The sequence below is a fragment of the Castanea sativa genome, chromosome 3, assembly GCF_040712315.1.
Source record: "Castanea sativa cultivar Marrone di Chiusa Pesio chromosome 3, ASM4071231v1".
Taxonomy (NCBI): Eukaryota; Viridiplantae; Streptophyta; class Magnoliopsida; order Fagales; family Fagaceae; genus Castanea; species Castanea sativa.
The window spans coordinates 23,527,507-23,544,442 of NC_134015.1; the positions used below are offsets into that span (position 1 = coordinate 23,527,507).

The following is a 16,936-nucleotide window of genomic DNA, read 5'->3' on the forward strand; positions in this document are numbered from 1 at the left end:
GAGCCTCACCTGATTTAGCCGAGGAGATGCCCCTCCTCGGACAAGCTCATCAACTTTTCTAGTAAGAGCTGCCTTGTGGGCCTTAAAGGCTCTGCTCGAATAAGCTCACACCACCAAGTCAGGCCCAATACCCAAATGCGTGTTTTAACCATTCTACTCCCACAATAGCCCCTCAAAACTCCATTTTTCTCCCTATCCGAAGAGAAAATTGGAGTTTTGAACCAACACCAATCTCCACATGCTTCGCGAACCGCCATGCGTGAAAGAGTCACTTCACTTCTTTTAAACTGCTTCTGATGCTTCGAAATTCGTAACACCCGCATTAATGGCTGTAAGTTACACCTTGTCCTCCACGTTCAACGGTGAGATGCGCGTCTAACGGCCCGGATTCTTTCTCAAATTTGGGCGGGATAACTCCCATTCAACCTCTCACTTCAGAAATCAATCAAATCTCAAAATTTCCTAACCTCTTTCCTCTCAAGAAGCTCGCAAAGAAGTATCTACCTCTTTACCGTAAGTTCTCAATTATTTTAACTCATTTCTCCTCGACCATTGTCCTCAGCCATTAATTATATCCTTCCCCTCACTAAATTTTCACTCTTTCCTTCACCAAATGGGTAGATTCAAGTGTCTGGTAGATACTAATGTCGGTATGGAGGGTTTTAGGGCCAAATAACGTATTCCCCAAGATGTAAGTTTGAGATATTGTTCCCCTGAAGCCATAGCCAACGATAGGAAAGAAGGAGAGGTTGTCATCCCCATCATCACCTTTTTGAAGGGTGGAATGACACTTCCCATGAAAAACGTAACTAGTGAATACCTCCATAACCATGGACTGTGCTCAGATCAATGCACACCCAACGTGTTTAGAGTTTTAGGTTGTGTCGATGCTCTAAATGAGCAGATGGGTCTGAATCTCACATGGCACGACGTTATCTATATGTACGAGTGTCATAAACTTAAAGATGTAGGATATTACCTCAAATCTAGGTCTAGCGTTGTGAGGCTCATATCTTGCCTTCCCAAATCCAATAAAGGCATGAAGGACGACTACCTTATTGCTTCTGGACTGTGGTACAACGGTCCTCATTACCCAGTTGAATGGGGAGACCCAAGTGTGACTCCATAGGAGTTAGATTCCCTAACCTGTGACTTTGATTCTATTAACTTTATCATTTCTAGTTACATAGCCTGTTATTACTTCTTTATTTGATATTCTTTGCTGATCTAACCATGCTTGTATTCTCAGATATTTTTGCAGACAAACAACACATACGACCCCGTCTAAGCCATTGCAGTGTCGCGGACCTCAATCGCGTTCTACGATCCAAGGTGTTCATGACCGAAGACCTGCAAGTGAGGGCAGCCCACCTTATACTGGGATACGATCCTTTGTCAGAGGACTTCCAAGACATCGGCAACGCGATCATTGCGGGTGACAAGAGACACAGGAGGATAAACATTGCGAGACCAGGCTTTCTTAATACACACGAATTACCGGACGATCCCGTGGTTATCCTCTACGCACGCCCAATCACAGCGGTTCCTCTTTCGGCACATTCTCAAATAACAGCCATCCAAGAAGAGTCAACTTCTTTGCAACAATCACTCGAAGAAGAAATAGATCAATTCCGACTTGAGGAGGCTGAGAGACCCATAGAGAGCCACATTGCCACTATCTTAGACGAAGAAAACGAATCTTCCGAGAATTCTGGTGTAAAGGGCTTGGTGATTGCGCAGGTTGAGACCAGCTCTGGGGAAGAAGATATGGCTAGCTTAAGATCACTGATGTCTAGGAGGGGTACACAAGCTGCCAAAAAGGATACAACTAAATCTCAACCCCCTCCCAAGTTGCCACCACCTCCTCCTCTTTTCGACCCAAAGATTCCTGCCCTCAACCCCAAAAAGAAAAGGAAAAACGAGGCCGAGGAGGCAGAAATGGCAAAATAGAAGAAGTTGAAGCAACAACCACAACAAAAAGTTGCTAAGGGCAGAACACGCGCCCCTTCAGTGGAGAGTGGGGAAAGTCATGACTAGGCCGAGGTGCGCCGTACGCAGGCCAATTGGTCCCCTACACTAGAATTAGATGGGGCTCCAATTCCTAGCCACTCTAGCATCAGGGCGTTCCAGCAAGGACATGCCCACCATCTGGCTAACACTCTGGAGCAGCCTATTCTTCTACCAAAGGACATGAAGGCTTTGGAGAAGATGAGTCAGCCACACCTCTTCCTCACCCTTAAAAGGGACTTGGCTTTGGTAAGTGTCCTCCAATTACTTCTACCTTGTTGTTTTTATTATCTCTCTGCGTAAAGTCTTTCATACATGCTTCTTATGTTGTTTCTACCATAATGTGCCTATTTAACTATTAACACAGGTCATTCAAGAGGTTTTTGTCGCTGAGAAGTGGGTAGAGCACTCTCGGAAGCAGGCTGTGGCTGAGCTCCAAATTAGGGTCGAGACCGAGAAGGCTTTAGGTCGTGCTGTGGTGGACAACGAGGACCTAACCAAAAAATTAGCAGACGAGAAGAGAGAAAGAAACGATGCCGAGGCCAGCCTTAAAACCACCAAGGCTCAAGTGGAGGGGCAACGTAAACTCCTGCGCCAGAAAGACAAGGACTTATCCAAAGCTCAGCAAGAAAACTCTGACTTAAAAAAGGAGCTTGCTCAAGCCAAGGAAGAGGCTCGTACTCTCAAGGAAACCATGGAGGCTGCCAAGAAGGCTGCTTACAATGAAGGGGTTGAGGCAACGGAAACCCGTCTGACCGAGGAGATAGTAGAATTATGTAGGGAGTATTGTTAACAGGTTTGGGCAAAAGCCTTAAACGTGGCAGGATTTCCAACTGATTCTGAGTTGAGGAAGTCCGAGAACATTGGGATTCCACAGGATATCCGAGTGATTGAAGACCTTCCTCCCCCTTCAACTACCTCCGAGGCAGTGCCTTCGGCACAGCCATCTCCAATTCAAGAACCTCTTCCATCTCCTAAAGAACTTACCGGTTCTGATAAAGAGAAGGAATAAGGTGATGGGGCCGGGAAGCGCATAAGCGAGCATGCCAAGCCAAATGTTCCTCCACCAGTGGCAAAGGATAAAGGAAAACAAGTCCAAACCTCGTTCAAAGCAAAGCTTAAGCAAACAGAGGAGGAGGTCAAAACAGAAGAAGTTGCCAACAAGTCCAGACAGGATCCTCCCACAAAACTCTAGGCATAGGCCATTTAGGACTTTTTCTTTTATGTAATTTCTTTTTTGTTTTAGAACTTTTATTTTGATCCTTGTTAGAATTTCATTTCCAATGTACCTACTGACAGAATTAATGACAAATTCAAAAGATTGCTCTTTAGTTCACTGCCAATCTCCTTTACTGAAATATTTACCTCTTTTACCTTAGTGTAAATTATATGCGTAGCACAATTGACTTAATACCCCGTCATACAAAGAAATCTTATTAATGTCTCAGCCAGTATTAATAATCTAAAATGAAAACTATGCTAACTTCATCAACTTAAATTATCAACAAATACACTACGTATTAAAACTGCAACATCTAAAGTGCAGCAGGATACAGTTGAATATGTATGGATATATCTAAACTCAAGACAGGAGAAAAACAGTCTAAGGCTTGATTTGATGTTTAACTTGGACATAAAGCAAACCAGTAAACTTACCATGGTGTATGGCCCAAGAATCAAGGCTTATCCAAATCTCTGTCAGATATCTAGAAAAATAAAGTGCAATGTTAATTTTCCCAAGGTAGATGGTCCGAGAACCAGACGTAACCAAGGTTCTGTTTAACACTTAACAAGATATCAATTTTCACGAGGTATGTGGTCCGAGGAGCCATGCATGACCAAGTTTCTATTTCATACTTATAGGAATGAACGGTAATGTTAATTTCCCCAAAGTAGAAGCTCCGAGGACCCGACATAACTAAGGTTCTGTTTAACACTTAATAAAATATCAATTTTCACGAGGTATGTGGTCCGAGGAGCCATGCATGACCAAGTCTCTATTTGATACTTATAAGAATGAACAGTAATGTTAATTTCCCCAAAGTAGAAGGTCTGAGGACCCGACATAACTAAGGTTTTGTTTAACACTTAATAAGATATCAATTTCCACGAGGTATATGGTCCGAGGAGCCATGCATAACCAAGTTTCTGTTTGATACTTATAAGAATGAATGGTAATAATGAATTGAAACACAACACAAGGATAATAGAACAAAAACGGCAGAAGTGCCATTCATTAATAGTAATACCTTCGCAGGTTATTTACATTCCATGGATGTTGTACAACTTTCTCATCTAAGTCTGCTAGACGATATGCCCATATGCCTCCGACAGAAATGATTCGATATGGTCCCTCCTAGGTAGGTCCCAGCTTTCCCCATGCTGGGTTCTTGGCATTACCCAAGACCTTCCTCAATACTAAGTCTCCAAGTGCAAGTGACCTTAACTTCACATGAGCATCATACCCCAGTTTGAGCTTATGCTGAAAATAAGCTAGTTGAACCATTGCATTCTCCCTTCGTTCCTCAACTAGGTCCAAGCTTTTCTCCAATAAGCCATTGTTATTATCTGAGCTGACTGAGCTGAAAGAGCTTGTCCTTAACGTCAGAAACCCAGTTTCCAAAGGGATCACGGCCTCGGCCCCATAAGTCATGGAGAATGGTGTTTCTCCTATGGACCTTCGTGGTGTAGTCCGTGTTAGGATTAGTGCCCTTAAATCCTATTGTATGATGCTATGTATGATATTATGTATGACATTATGTATGACATGATGTTTGACTTAATATTGTGTTTGATAAAGTTATTTTATTATTATCTAAAATAGTGATTACGTGAATATGGGACATTATCATATAGTCCATGAGATGCATTGTATGTGATTTATGTGAAAAGTCACAGAAGATGTAAATCACAAGTTCTTTGTAAACTCAGAATTAATAGTTCGTAGTCGGTGATGAAATTGGGCATTTCATCTGCGAAGACTATAACGTGTCAACTAAGATGATTTGTCTTGATCATGGAAGTGGAAGCTTCTAGTTGATATGTTGATATGTTTTAAGAGTTAAAACATATTGAACAAAGATCATTTGTGAGATTTATTATTCTTCCAACGATCGTCAAATGAATAATAAATCTCACGACTTCTATTTGCATGAACTCTTAATCCTGAGAGAATAATGGACCTAATCATGAAGTGTAGGTTGCTTTGATATATCGGGAGTGAGATGCGAAATAACGATCGAAAAACCCGTATGTTGGGCAGCCACATTTAGTGTTGATGGAACATATATTCTCAAGATGGAATTCATAGTCTCTTGATGGAGATATAAAATATTCCCTTGAGATAAGTTTAATGGTTTCAGTTATTTAGAGAGTTAGGCCTAACCACTTTAGTAAGAAATTACTAAAGTATATATTTATGAAATTGGATTTCATATATATATAATGAATAACTTTAAAGAATTAAACTGGGTACTCAAGGATAAGATCTAGTAATTTACAAAGTGGCAGTCTACGTTTATGACTTTGTATTACTACGAATATTTTATGAAGGGGTTACGTGTATAATAAAGTCTTGGGATATAATTTATTAATAAGGCCTAGAGTGCAATTATATTTATATAGTGGTATTAAATATAATTAATGGTAACTTTGGACTTGTCAAGAGTTGACGGAAAAGCCCAAGGCCCATTGGAGCTAGTGTCTTATTGGTCCCTTTTGGTCCCACTCCAAGCCACACACTAAAGCCTAATTGGAAAGGCCCAATAGGCCAGCCCAATTAGATAATCAGTTAGTTATAAAGGGAGAAACATACAGAATTTTGATAAGGAGAGTTAAGAAAAGAAAAAGAAACTGTGTGTGAGAGAGTGTGAGACACACTTTCATTCTCCCTTTGAAAAACCTGATTGAGAGACCACACATCTTGGGCGTAAAGTGGAATTGGAGTGAAGATTAAAAGTGTTCCCAAAGTCTTGTAATCTTTGTTTTGAATTTCTCCACACCAAGGTACTGTTATCTGTTTCTTAAATTCCAAATTTACATTGTGCGCATTATCAATCACGTAATGAAATAGATCACAGTTCGTCGGCTTATTGTGGGTTTTGCGTGAGATGCAAAACCAAATTTTTTCCTTCAATTTGGTATCGGGCTCAGTGTTTTCATATCATGATTGTATAATATGTGATTAAATTTTAGAATTTAAAAAACCGTCATTGTCTTTGTGTTTTTAATTTTCTGCATCATATGAATATAATGAAGAGAATTGCATCACTTGTATATACATATCCGTTTCTTCACAAGGATATATTGTTTTTGTGTGAAGCCATGTCTTGTAGAAAAGTGCTTGGATATGAATACAATTGAGTGTTGATGCATTGATTGTTATTTCATAGTTGATGTACGGATTGCATGCCTTATGGTAGTTATTAATTGATGAAGTAACCGCTTGAAAAAGGAAAACTGCTTCAGTTGTTGGACCCGACTTTGAATTCAATTTGCATTGTTTGAATTTGTTGCACGGGTTGACTTCACACATGGCTTGGTCATTTTGAATACCTTAGAAAAGGTAATGGCCGAATATTATATATTAATCATATAAGGGATCCATTCCTTGATGGCCCACGGTTCATGCATGAACTTTTACATATAAAGTTGTTCTTTGCATGAGACAAAACTTAACTTCATGGATTGTCTTAAAATACAATTCCTTGATGGCCCACCATGATAAATAATAAGACAATTCCATGACAATTGTCTTGTTGGACGTTGTCTTGATGTCCAATAAATATGTATATATATAATACAATGTAATAATTATATATTATATATATTAATTTGTATATTATATTATATATAATATAATATAGATTTTTATATATAATAAAGATTTTTATTACGTTATATATATATATATTTATATACGTTAATGCTAGTTTAATAAAATTTATTCCTAATTAGATTAGGATTATATTTTTTTTTTCACGTGTCTAGCATTATTATCATTCTTGATCTTAAAAACCTTTATTTTAAAATATCTAGTGGGAGAGATTGAGGTTGGATCTCACTGGCCCTATCAAGTTGGTTTCGCTAGTAGTGTGAAATATATACTTTGTCTTTGCCTCGAGCTTAGCATTCCACGTTGCGAGAGTATTTATTTCATGGTCCTACAAGATTGAATTTCTTGGTTTATAGTGGTTTGATAAACACCTTGTCTTAGCTTCGAGCTTTGCATTCCATGCGGAGGGTGTTTTATCATGGTACTACAAAATAAGCCTGTTAAAGGGATGAGATGTGGTTACACATGATTCTAGACAATGGTATACACTAGACTAAGTATTTTAGTATCCTCTATGCTGAGTTCTTACTATTATTACTTAGAGGCTAAATGTAAAACGGCATATTATTAGTGTTTGATAAGAGTTGTCATGATAGCACTAATAATGAGAATAGTTCTCAATCAATCATAGTATTTTATGTTCACTCTATGCTGAGGGATATTGAATATGAGATTAGGTTGTCGTTGAATATATTATTTTATGGTTTTATTAAGGTTCCATATTATATACTTATATGCTAAATTGATAATGTCTAGTTTACTTATTATATTCATGTTTATTATTTTCAGATTTTATCATGGCATCATTTAGCCCACTTGTTTCTATTCTTAACCAAAACAAACCGACCGATCCAACTATGTTGGTCGGAAAAGAAATTTGGACATTGTTCTTACTGCTGAAGAGCACAAGTATGTGCTTACTCAATCATGTCCTAAATTTCCTTCATTAGATGCTCCTCTTGAGGAAAAACAGCGATATGATCGTTGGCAGAAATCTAATGAGATGGCCAAGTGCTACATCCTAGCATCTATCTCAAATGTTCTACAGCATCAAATGCAGGATGTAGAACTTGCTTCGGACATAATGCATAGTCTCGAAGGAGATGTTTGGTGAGCGTGGTCGTTACGCGCAAGGCAAGAAACCATGAGGCAAATTTATAATACCAAAATGGCTGCAGGAAGTTCAGTGAGGGAGCATTGTCTTAGGATGATTGCTAATCTGAACACATTAGAAGTTTTAGGTGCCGACATTGATGGAGAATCCCAAGTGGATATGATACTCCAGTCACTACCAGAATCATTCAAGGAATTCAGACTCAATTATAATATGAATAAAAAGATTTATTCTTTGTCTGAATTAATGAATGAGTTAGTGGCGGCGGAAGGCATCCTTGGTACTTCTAGTGTTGAAGCCAATGTGGGTGAAGCTTCTACTTCTCAACCTAAGTCGAAAGGCAAGGGTAAGAAGAAGAAGAAGAAGAAGAAGAAGAAGGACTTCACTAAAAAAGATGGTAAACAAATTGCCTTAGGGGTTGCCAACAAAGGAAAGAAAATCAAAGGAAAGTGTTTCCATTGTGGTGAGAAAGGACATTGGAAGAGGAATTGTCCAACATTTAAGGCTGCCAAGAATAAAGGGGTTCCAGGAGACCAGAAAGTTGAATGAGGGAGAACTATTTCCTACTTTGGCTGATGGGAGCAAGATTCCGGTTGAAGCTGTTGGAGTGTTTAATTTGTGTTTTAAGTCTAGAGTTTTAATATTGGAAGACTGTTTGTATGTACCTAATGTTCGTAGGAATTTAATTTCTGCAACTTACTTAGGTAAACATGGATATTGTATTATCCTGAAAGACAATGTTGTAATAAAGAAGGATAAAATGTTTATACGATTACGGCAATATTGTGGATGGTCTTTATATTTTAACTCCTGATAAGCATGAATTATACAATTCTGAATTAGATAGTAACTCTTATGTGAAATCATTAAAGAGAAAGTTTCCTTCTACTAGTGATGCATATCTATGGCACTTGCGTTTAGGTCATATCAATTCAAGTAGGATTCAAAGACTAATCAAAGATGGACTTTTACAGCCCATGGACTTTGATGGTTTTCCGGTTGCGAATCTTGTTTGGAAGGAAAGATGACCAAACGACCTTTAATGCAAAGGGTAGAAGAGCCCAAGATTTGCTAGAACTAGTACATTCGGATGTATGTGGTCCTATGTCAATCCAAGCAAGAGGTGGCTATGAGTATTTCATTACTTTCACCGATAATTACTCTAGATTTGGTTATGTGTACCTAATGAAACGGAAGTCCGAAGCCTTTGAAAAGTTCAAAGAGTTTAGAACTGAAGTTGAGAATCAATTAGGTAAACACATAAAGGCCATTCGATACGATCGAGGTGGCGAATACCTTCTTGGTAATTTTAAGGATTACTTGAATCGAAAATGGGATTATATCCTAATTGATTTGCACACGAAACTCCACAACAAAAGGGTGTAGCGAAAGAAGGAATAGGACTCTTTTAGATATGGTTAGGTCCATGTTGAGTTATTCGACTCTACCAATTTCTTTTTGGGGATATGCCTTAAATGCGCAATGTATCTTCCGAATTTAGTACCTTCGAAGTCTATTCCTAAAACACTTAGAGTTGTGGAATGGGCGTAAGCCTAGTATGAGACATCTCCACATTTGGGGTTGTCCAAAGCACATGTGTTGAAAGGAAAGTCGACAAGTTACGGCTTCAAAACGAAGTGGTATTTTTTGTAGGGTATCCAAAAGGAACAGTTGGAGGTTTATTCTATAGTCATAAGGATAATAAAGTGTTTGTTAGCACAAATGCCAAATTCTTGGAAAATGACTATATGAATAATTTTACTCCGAGAAGTAGAGTTGTCTTGGCTGAAATGAATGAACCTGTAGTTGAACAACCAATGGATGAAACTAGGGATGATGTGTTTGTATTAGATACACCACAAGATACTACTCATGAGATGTCTAGTACACAAGTGCCTCGTCGTAGTGGGAGAATTGTTCGGCCTCCTATAAGATTCATAGGTTTGGGAGAAACTTATGAGGCTATCTCAGAAGAGGCTGAATCGGATCCTTATACTTATGATGAAGCAATAAATGATATAGATGCACATCATTGGGTCCAAGCTATGAAATCTGAATTGGATTCTATGGATTCCAATCATGTATGGGATCTTGTAAAGGCGTCTGACGGCATTAAACCTGTTGGTTGCAAATGGGTTTACAAGAGAAAGAGAGGGATAGATGGAAAGGTTGAAACCTTTAAAGCAAGACTAGTGGCGAAAGGGTATACACAAAAAGAAGGTATTGATTATGATGAAACTTTTTCGCTAGTAGCCATGCTTAAATCTATCAGAATTCTCTTATCCATTGCTGCTCATTATGATTATGAGATTTGGCAAATGGATGTCAAGACTGCATTTCTTAATGGCAATCTTGAAGAAGAAATATACATGTTGCAACTAGAAGGTTTCATAGCAAAGAATCAAGAGCATATGGTATGCAAGTTGAATAGGTCCATTTATGGACTTAAACAAGCATCTAGGTCATGGAACATCAGATTTGATCAAGCAATCAAGTCATTTGGTTTTGAACAAAATCTTGATGAACCATGTGCGTACAAAAGGCATCGAGACAAAGTAGTAATGTTCCTAGTGCTTTATGTTGATGATATTCTACTCATTGGGAATGATGTAGGGGTAATGTCATGGTTAAAATTTGGTTGTCAAGTCAATTTGATATGAAGGACTTAGGTGAGGCTAACTTTATTCTAGGGATCAAGCTTTGGCGAGATCGCAAGAATAAGATGTTAGGCTTATCACAAGCTGGATATATAGATAAGGTTCTAGAACGGTTTAGCATGCAAAACTCCAAGAAAGGATTGCTTCCTTTTAGACATGGAGTTCCTCTGTCTGATGACCAAAGGCCTAAGACTCAAGAGGAAGAAAATATGATGAGACAAGTTCCCTATGCTTCTGCAGTGGGAAGTCTCATGTATGCCATGCTTTGTACTAGACAAGATATTTGTTATTCAGTTGGCATGGTCAGCCGATATCAATCAAATCCAGGACCAAAACATTGGCAAGCTGTAAAACATATTCTCAAGTATCTTAGGAGAACGAGAGATTATATGCTTGTTTACCATAGTGAGGATTTGATTCCCATTGGCTATACAGATTCGGACTTTCGGTCGGATCTAGATTTAAAATCCACTTCGGGATGTGTTTTCACCTTGGGAGGTGGAGCCATAAGTTAGAGGAGCGTTAAGCAATCTTGTATTGCGGACTCCACCATGGAAGCCGAGTACGTTGCTTGCTTGTGAAGCAAAGGAGGATGTTTGGCTCAAGAAATTCCTTTCTGATCTTGGTGTTGTGAGAATGGAGCAAGTTCCCATCACATTGTTTTGTGACAATAGTGGAGCGGTTGCACAATCCAAAGATCCAAGAAATCACAAGAAAGGAAAGCACATTGAGAGGAAGTATCACATCATTCGAGATATTGTTGCTCGTGGAGATGTTGTGGTAGCAAAGATTGAAAGTGCAAATAATCTAGCAGATCCTTTTACCAAAGCCTTACCTCAAAGGACTTTCGAGTCACATTTGGAGGGAATGGGAGTTAGATTAGTGCACAATAGTCTTTAGGGCAAGTGGGAGATTGTTAGGATTAGTGCCCTTAAATCCTATTGTATGATGCTATGTATGATATTATGTATGACATTATGTATGACATGATGTTTGACTTAATATTGTGTTTGATAAAGTTATTTTATTATTATCTAAAATAGTGGTTACGTGAATATGGGACATTATCATATAGTCCATGAGATGCATTGTATGTGATTTATGTGAAAAGTCACAGAAGATGTAAATCACAAGTTCTTTGTAAACTCGTAATTAATAGTTCGTAGTCGGTGATGAAATTGGGCATTTCATCTGCGAAGACTATAACGTGTCAACTAAGATGATTTGTCTTGATCATGGAAGTGGAAGCTTCTAGTTGATATGTTGATATGTTTTAAGAGTTAAAACATATTGAACGAGGAATTTGTGAGATTTATTATTCTTCTAACGATCGTCAAATGAATAATAAATCTCACGACTTCTATTTGCATGAACTCTTAATCCCGAGAGAATAATGGACCTAATCATGAAGTGTAGGTTGCTTTGATATATCGGGGGTGAGATGCGAAATAACGGTCGAAACCTCGGTATGTTGGGCGCCCACATTTAGTGTTGATGGAACATATATTCTCAAGATGGAATTCATAGTCTCTTGATGGAGATATAAAATATTCCCTTGAGATAAGTTTAATGGTTTCGCTTATTCGGAGAGTTAGGCCTAACCACTTTGGTAAGAAGTTACTAAAGTATATATTTATGAAATTGGATTTCATAAATATATAATGAATAACTTTAAAGAATTAAACTGGGTACTCAAGGATAAGATGTAGTAATTTACAAAGTGGCAGTCTACGTTTATGACTTTGTATTACTACGAATATTTTATGAAGGGGTTACGTGTATAATAAAGTCTTGGGATATAATTTATTAATAAGGCCTAGAGTGCAATTATATTTATATAGTGGTATTAAATATAATTAATGGTAACTTTGGACTTGTCAAGAGTTGACGGAAAAGCCCAAGGCCCATTGGAGCTAGTGTCTTATTGGTCCCTTTTGGTCCCACTCCAAGCCACACACTAAAGCCCAATTGGAAAGGCCCAATAGGCCAGCCCAATTAGATAATCAGTTAGTTATAAAGGGAGAAACATACAGAATTTTGATAAGGAGAGTTAAGAAAAGAAAAAGAAACTGTGTGTGAGAGAGTGTGAGACACACTTTCATTCTCCCTTTGAAAAACTGATTGAGAGACCACACATCTTGGGCGTAAAGTGGAATTGGAGTGAAGATTAAAAGTGTTCCCAAGTGCTTCTAATCTTTGTTTTGAATTTCTCCACACCAAGGTACGCTATCTTGTTCTTAAATTTTGAAATTTACATTGTTCACATTATCAATCATGAATGAAATAGATCCTAGTTCATCGCTTCCGCTGTGGGTTTTGCATGAGATGCAAAACCAGAATTTTTCCTTCAGTCCGATATGTCCACAAAACATGTGGCAATTCTTCCACCCATCTTCCCTTTGCATCATCTAGCCTCTTCTTGAGTCCACTTACTATGACTTTATTAACAGCCTTGGCTTGCCCATTTCCTTGAGGATAAGCTGGAGTGGAGTATCTATTCGTGATACCCAAGTCACCACAGTATTTTCTGAAAGCTTTGCTATTAAACTGCAAGCCATTATCTGAAATAAGTGTGTGAGGTATCCCAAATCTAGTGACAATGTTCTTCCAGACAAATTTCTTTGCATCTACGTCCCTAATGTTTGACAAAGGCTCAGCTTCAACCCACTTAGTAAAATAATCAGTTCCTACTAGCAACCAACTTTTATTTCCCACGGCCTTTGGGAAAGGCCCTACAATATCCAATCCCCATTGAGCATATGGCCATGGACTAGATAAAGGATTGAGCACACCACCGGGCTGATGGATGTTAGGAGCAAATCTCTGGCATTGATCTCACTTTTTCGCATAATCTTAAGCTTCTCTCTGCATGTTAGGCCACCAATATCCTTAGGGCAAAGCTCTATGAGCTAAAGACCTTCCTCATGTATGGCTTCCACAAATCCCTTCGTGCAATTCCTCCAACAATGACTCTGATGCTTTAGGGTGTACACACAGCAAGTATGGCCCAGAAAATGAGCGTTTATATAACTTCTGATCCTCGGACAACCAGAATCGGGGCGCCTTTCTACAAACTTTATCTGCCTCAGATCTCTCCTCAGGCAGGACATCGCCCTTAAGAAAGGATATTATGGGGTTCATCCAACTAGGTCCGAACCTAACTTGATGAATATGGACGGTATCAACAGACGTCCGAGCAGGCTTCAATAAGTCTTCCACGAGGATGACCCTAGGCAGACCTTAAGCCGAGGATGCTGCAAGCATGGCTAATGAATCTGCATGCGTGTTTCCACTCCTAGAAATATGCGTCATGACAAAATAATCAAATTTGGATCGTAAGTATCTAACCTTGGTCAGATATTCTTGCATTCTTGGATCTCGAGCCTCTAACGTCCCTATCACCTGGCCCATGACTAACTGAGAGTCCGAGAACATTTGGACTAATTTTCCCCCCATTTTCTGAACCATATCCATCGCAACCAATACAGCTTTATACTCAGCCTCATTATTAGTGTCCGAGAACCCCAATCTCAATGATTTCTCAAAAATAATTCTTTTAGGGGATACCAAAACTAGCCCCACACCAAATCCTCTCTGATTTGTTGCTCCGTCAACATATGCCTTCCACATCAGAAGTTCCTTGCACGAGATCGTGCCAACTGATTTTCCATCCATGTGCAACCCCTTTGTACTTTCTTCTAATGAAGGTTCAGCGAACTCTGCTACCAAGTCAGCAAGGACCTAGTCCTTGACAGAGGTGCGAGGCATATACTTAATATCAAAAGCCCCCAAGATAGTTCCCCACTTAGCTACCCTCCCAGAGTAATCAGCACTCCGCAATACCGACTTAAGAGGAAGCTGGGTCAAAACAACAATTGTATGGGCCTAAAAGTAGTAAGGAAGCTTACGCGTAGCATGCACTACGGCCAGAACCGCCTTCTCCAACGGCAAGTAATGCACTTTAGCTTCATTTAAGATTTGCTCACATAGTAAACTGGTCTTTGCACACCATCATCGTCACGTATTAGAACCAAACTGACAGCATGAATGGCCACCGCTATATAAGCAAATAGGATCTCATCCATCTCCGGCCAAGACATGATGGGTGGTCGAGAAAGGTATTCCTTAAGTTGTTGAAAAGCTAAGGCGCACTCCTCGGTCCATTCGAATCCCTTCCACTTATTTAGTAACTGGAAGAAAGGCCTACACCTATCAACAGATCGAGAAATAAACCTGTTGAGAGCGGCAGTCATCCCCGTTAGCTTTTGAACTTCCTTTGGATTCCGAGGAGGCTACAAGCTATCAATTGCCTTAACTTGTGCCGGATTTACTTCTATTCCTCTATGAGTCACCATATAGCCTAGGAATTTACTAGAGCCTACACCAAAAGAGCATTTAGAGGCGTTAAGGTGCAACTTGTACTTCCTGAGCATTTGGAAGGTGTCATCCAAATCTTTCACGTGCATGGACACGACCTTGCTTTTCTCCACCATGTCATCCACATGTACTTCAATAGTCTTTCCCAACTGCGACTCGAACATCCTGGTCATCATCCTTTGATAAGTAGCCCCTTCATTTTTCAAACCAAAGGGCATCACCTTATAATGGTAATTCCCTGTAGGGGTAATGAAGGTTGTTTTCTCCTGATCATCCAGTGCCAAAGGTATTTGGTGATAGCCTTGGAAAGCGTCCAGAAAACTCATCCAAGGATGTCCAACTGTAGCATCCACTAACTGATCTATGCGAGGCATGGGAAAGGAATCCTTGGGACAAGCCTTGTTTAGGTCTGTGAAATCTACGCACACTCTCCACTTTCCATTCTTCTTCTTCACCACCACAGTGTGTGCTAACCATTCGGGATAAAAAACTTCTTTGATTGCCCCAGCCTTTTTAAGTTTGAGCACCTCTTCCTTGACAGCCTCGGCATGTTCTTTGGAAGAACGCCGAGGTGGTTACCTCCTCGGGACGATGACATGATTGACGTTCAAATGATGGCAAATGAACTTTGGGTCAACCCCAGGTGCCTCATAGGGATCCCAGGCAAATATGTTGATATTGTTTTTTAAAAACATGACCAATTCCATCTTTTCCTGATGTGGCAACCGAACACCTACTTGAAAGAACTTTTCAGGGTCGTCACCTATAAGAAATTTTTCCAACTCTTCACATGTTGCCTCCTCTGCTGTCACCGCACTGGGCGCATCTAGAGGCGTTAATCGCTATAAGTCCTCAGTAGCCGAGGCCGAGGATCTAGGTTCAGCCTGATGCAGTATCATAGCCGATATACATTGTCTCGCTACTGATTGACTTCCAAGAATTTCTTCGATTTGTTCCCCCGACGGGAACTTCACTTTGACATGCAGCGTCGAAGATACAGCACCCAAAGCATGCAGACAAGGCCTTGCCATGATGGCCGTATATGGGGAATAAGCGTCAACCACAATAAAATCTACATCAACTGTTTTCGGACCTGATTGCACAGGCAAACAAATTTGTCATTTTGGTAAGACAGCTTTCCCTTCAAAACTTATCAACGGCAAATCATGAGTAAGATCTTCTAGCCTTAAATTAAGCCCCTTAAACAAATCGAGGTACACAATATCTGCACCACTACCTTGATCAACCATCACTCTTCTTACATCGTAGCCCCCTATCCTCAGCGTGACCACCAGAGCATCGTTATGCGGCTGAATGGTCCCCACCTTATCTTCATCCGAGAAACCCAAAATGGGCGAAATATTCCCTTTAATCCTCTTTGGCTTCGAGCCTGACTCCTCGGCGAGAACATATGACACAAACATCACCCTGGTAGGACATGAGCCAGTCCTTCCAAGGGCTGGGAATATGACATTAATTGTTCCCAAGGGGGGCCTGGATGAATTGTTCCTTTGGTTACCCGAAGCTAAATAGCTTGCTTGTCTGTTGGGATGACACAAGAACTATTTCAACTTACTCTCACTAACCAACTGCTCCAAATGGTTCCACAGCGTCCGACAGTTCTCGGTAGTATGACCCACGTCCTGGTGATATTGACAAATGAGATTCTGATTCCACTTCGTAGGATCTCCAGCCATCTTACTAGGCCATTTGAAGTATGGTTCCTTCTGGATTTTCTCCAATAACTGATGTACTAGTTCTTGGAACACGGTATTGACTACCTAAGGGGTGGCTGAACCGGACTGCCTAGCAAAATCTCTTCTTGGCCTGTTGTTATTATATCTATCCGACTTGAAATTCCTCCTCTCCTAAGGGATAACCTTCACCTTCGCCTTCCCCTTACCTTGCTGTTGATCTTCCTCAACTCTTTTGTACTCGTCAATACGA

At 39.8% G+C, this 16,936-nt stretch overlaps 1 protein-coding gene across 1 annotated transcript; it reads right to left on the reverse strand.

Moving 5' to 3' along the window:
- Positions 1–15,831: 15,831 nt before the first annotated feature.
- Positions 15,832–16,413, reverse strand: LOC142628710 (uncharacterized). Its single transcript, XM_075802755.1, has 2 exons — positions 16,227–16,413; positions 15,832–16,082 (listed from the first exon to the last, which is right to left on the reverse strand). Exons 1-2 carry the CDS (start codon positions 16,411–16,413, stop codon positions 15,832–15,834), a joined length of 438 nt encoding a protein of 145 aa, XP_075658870.1.
- Positions 16,414–16,936: the final 523 nt, after the last annotated feature.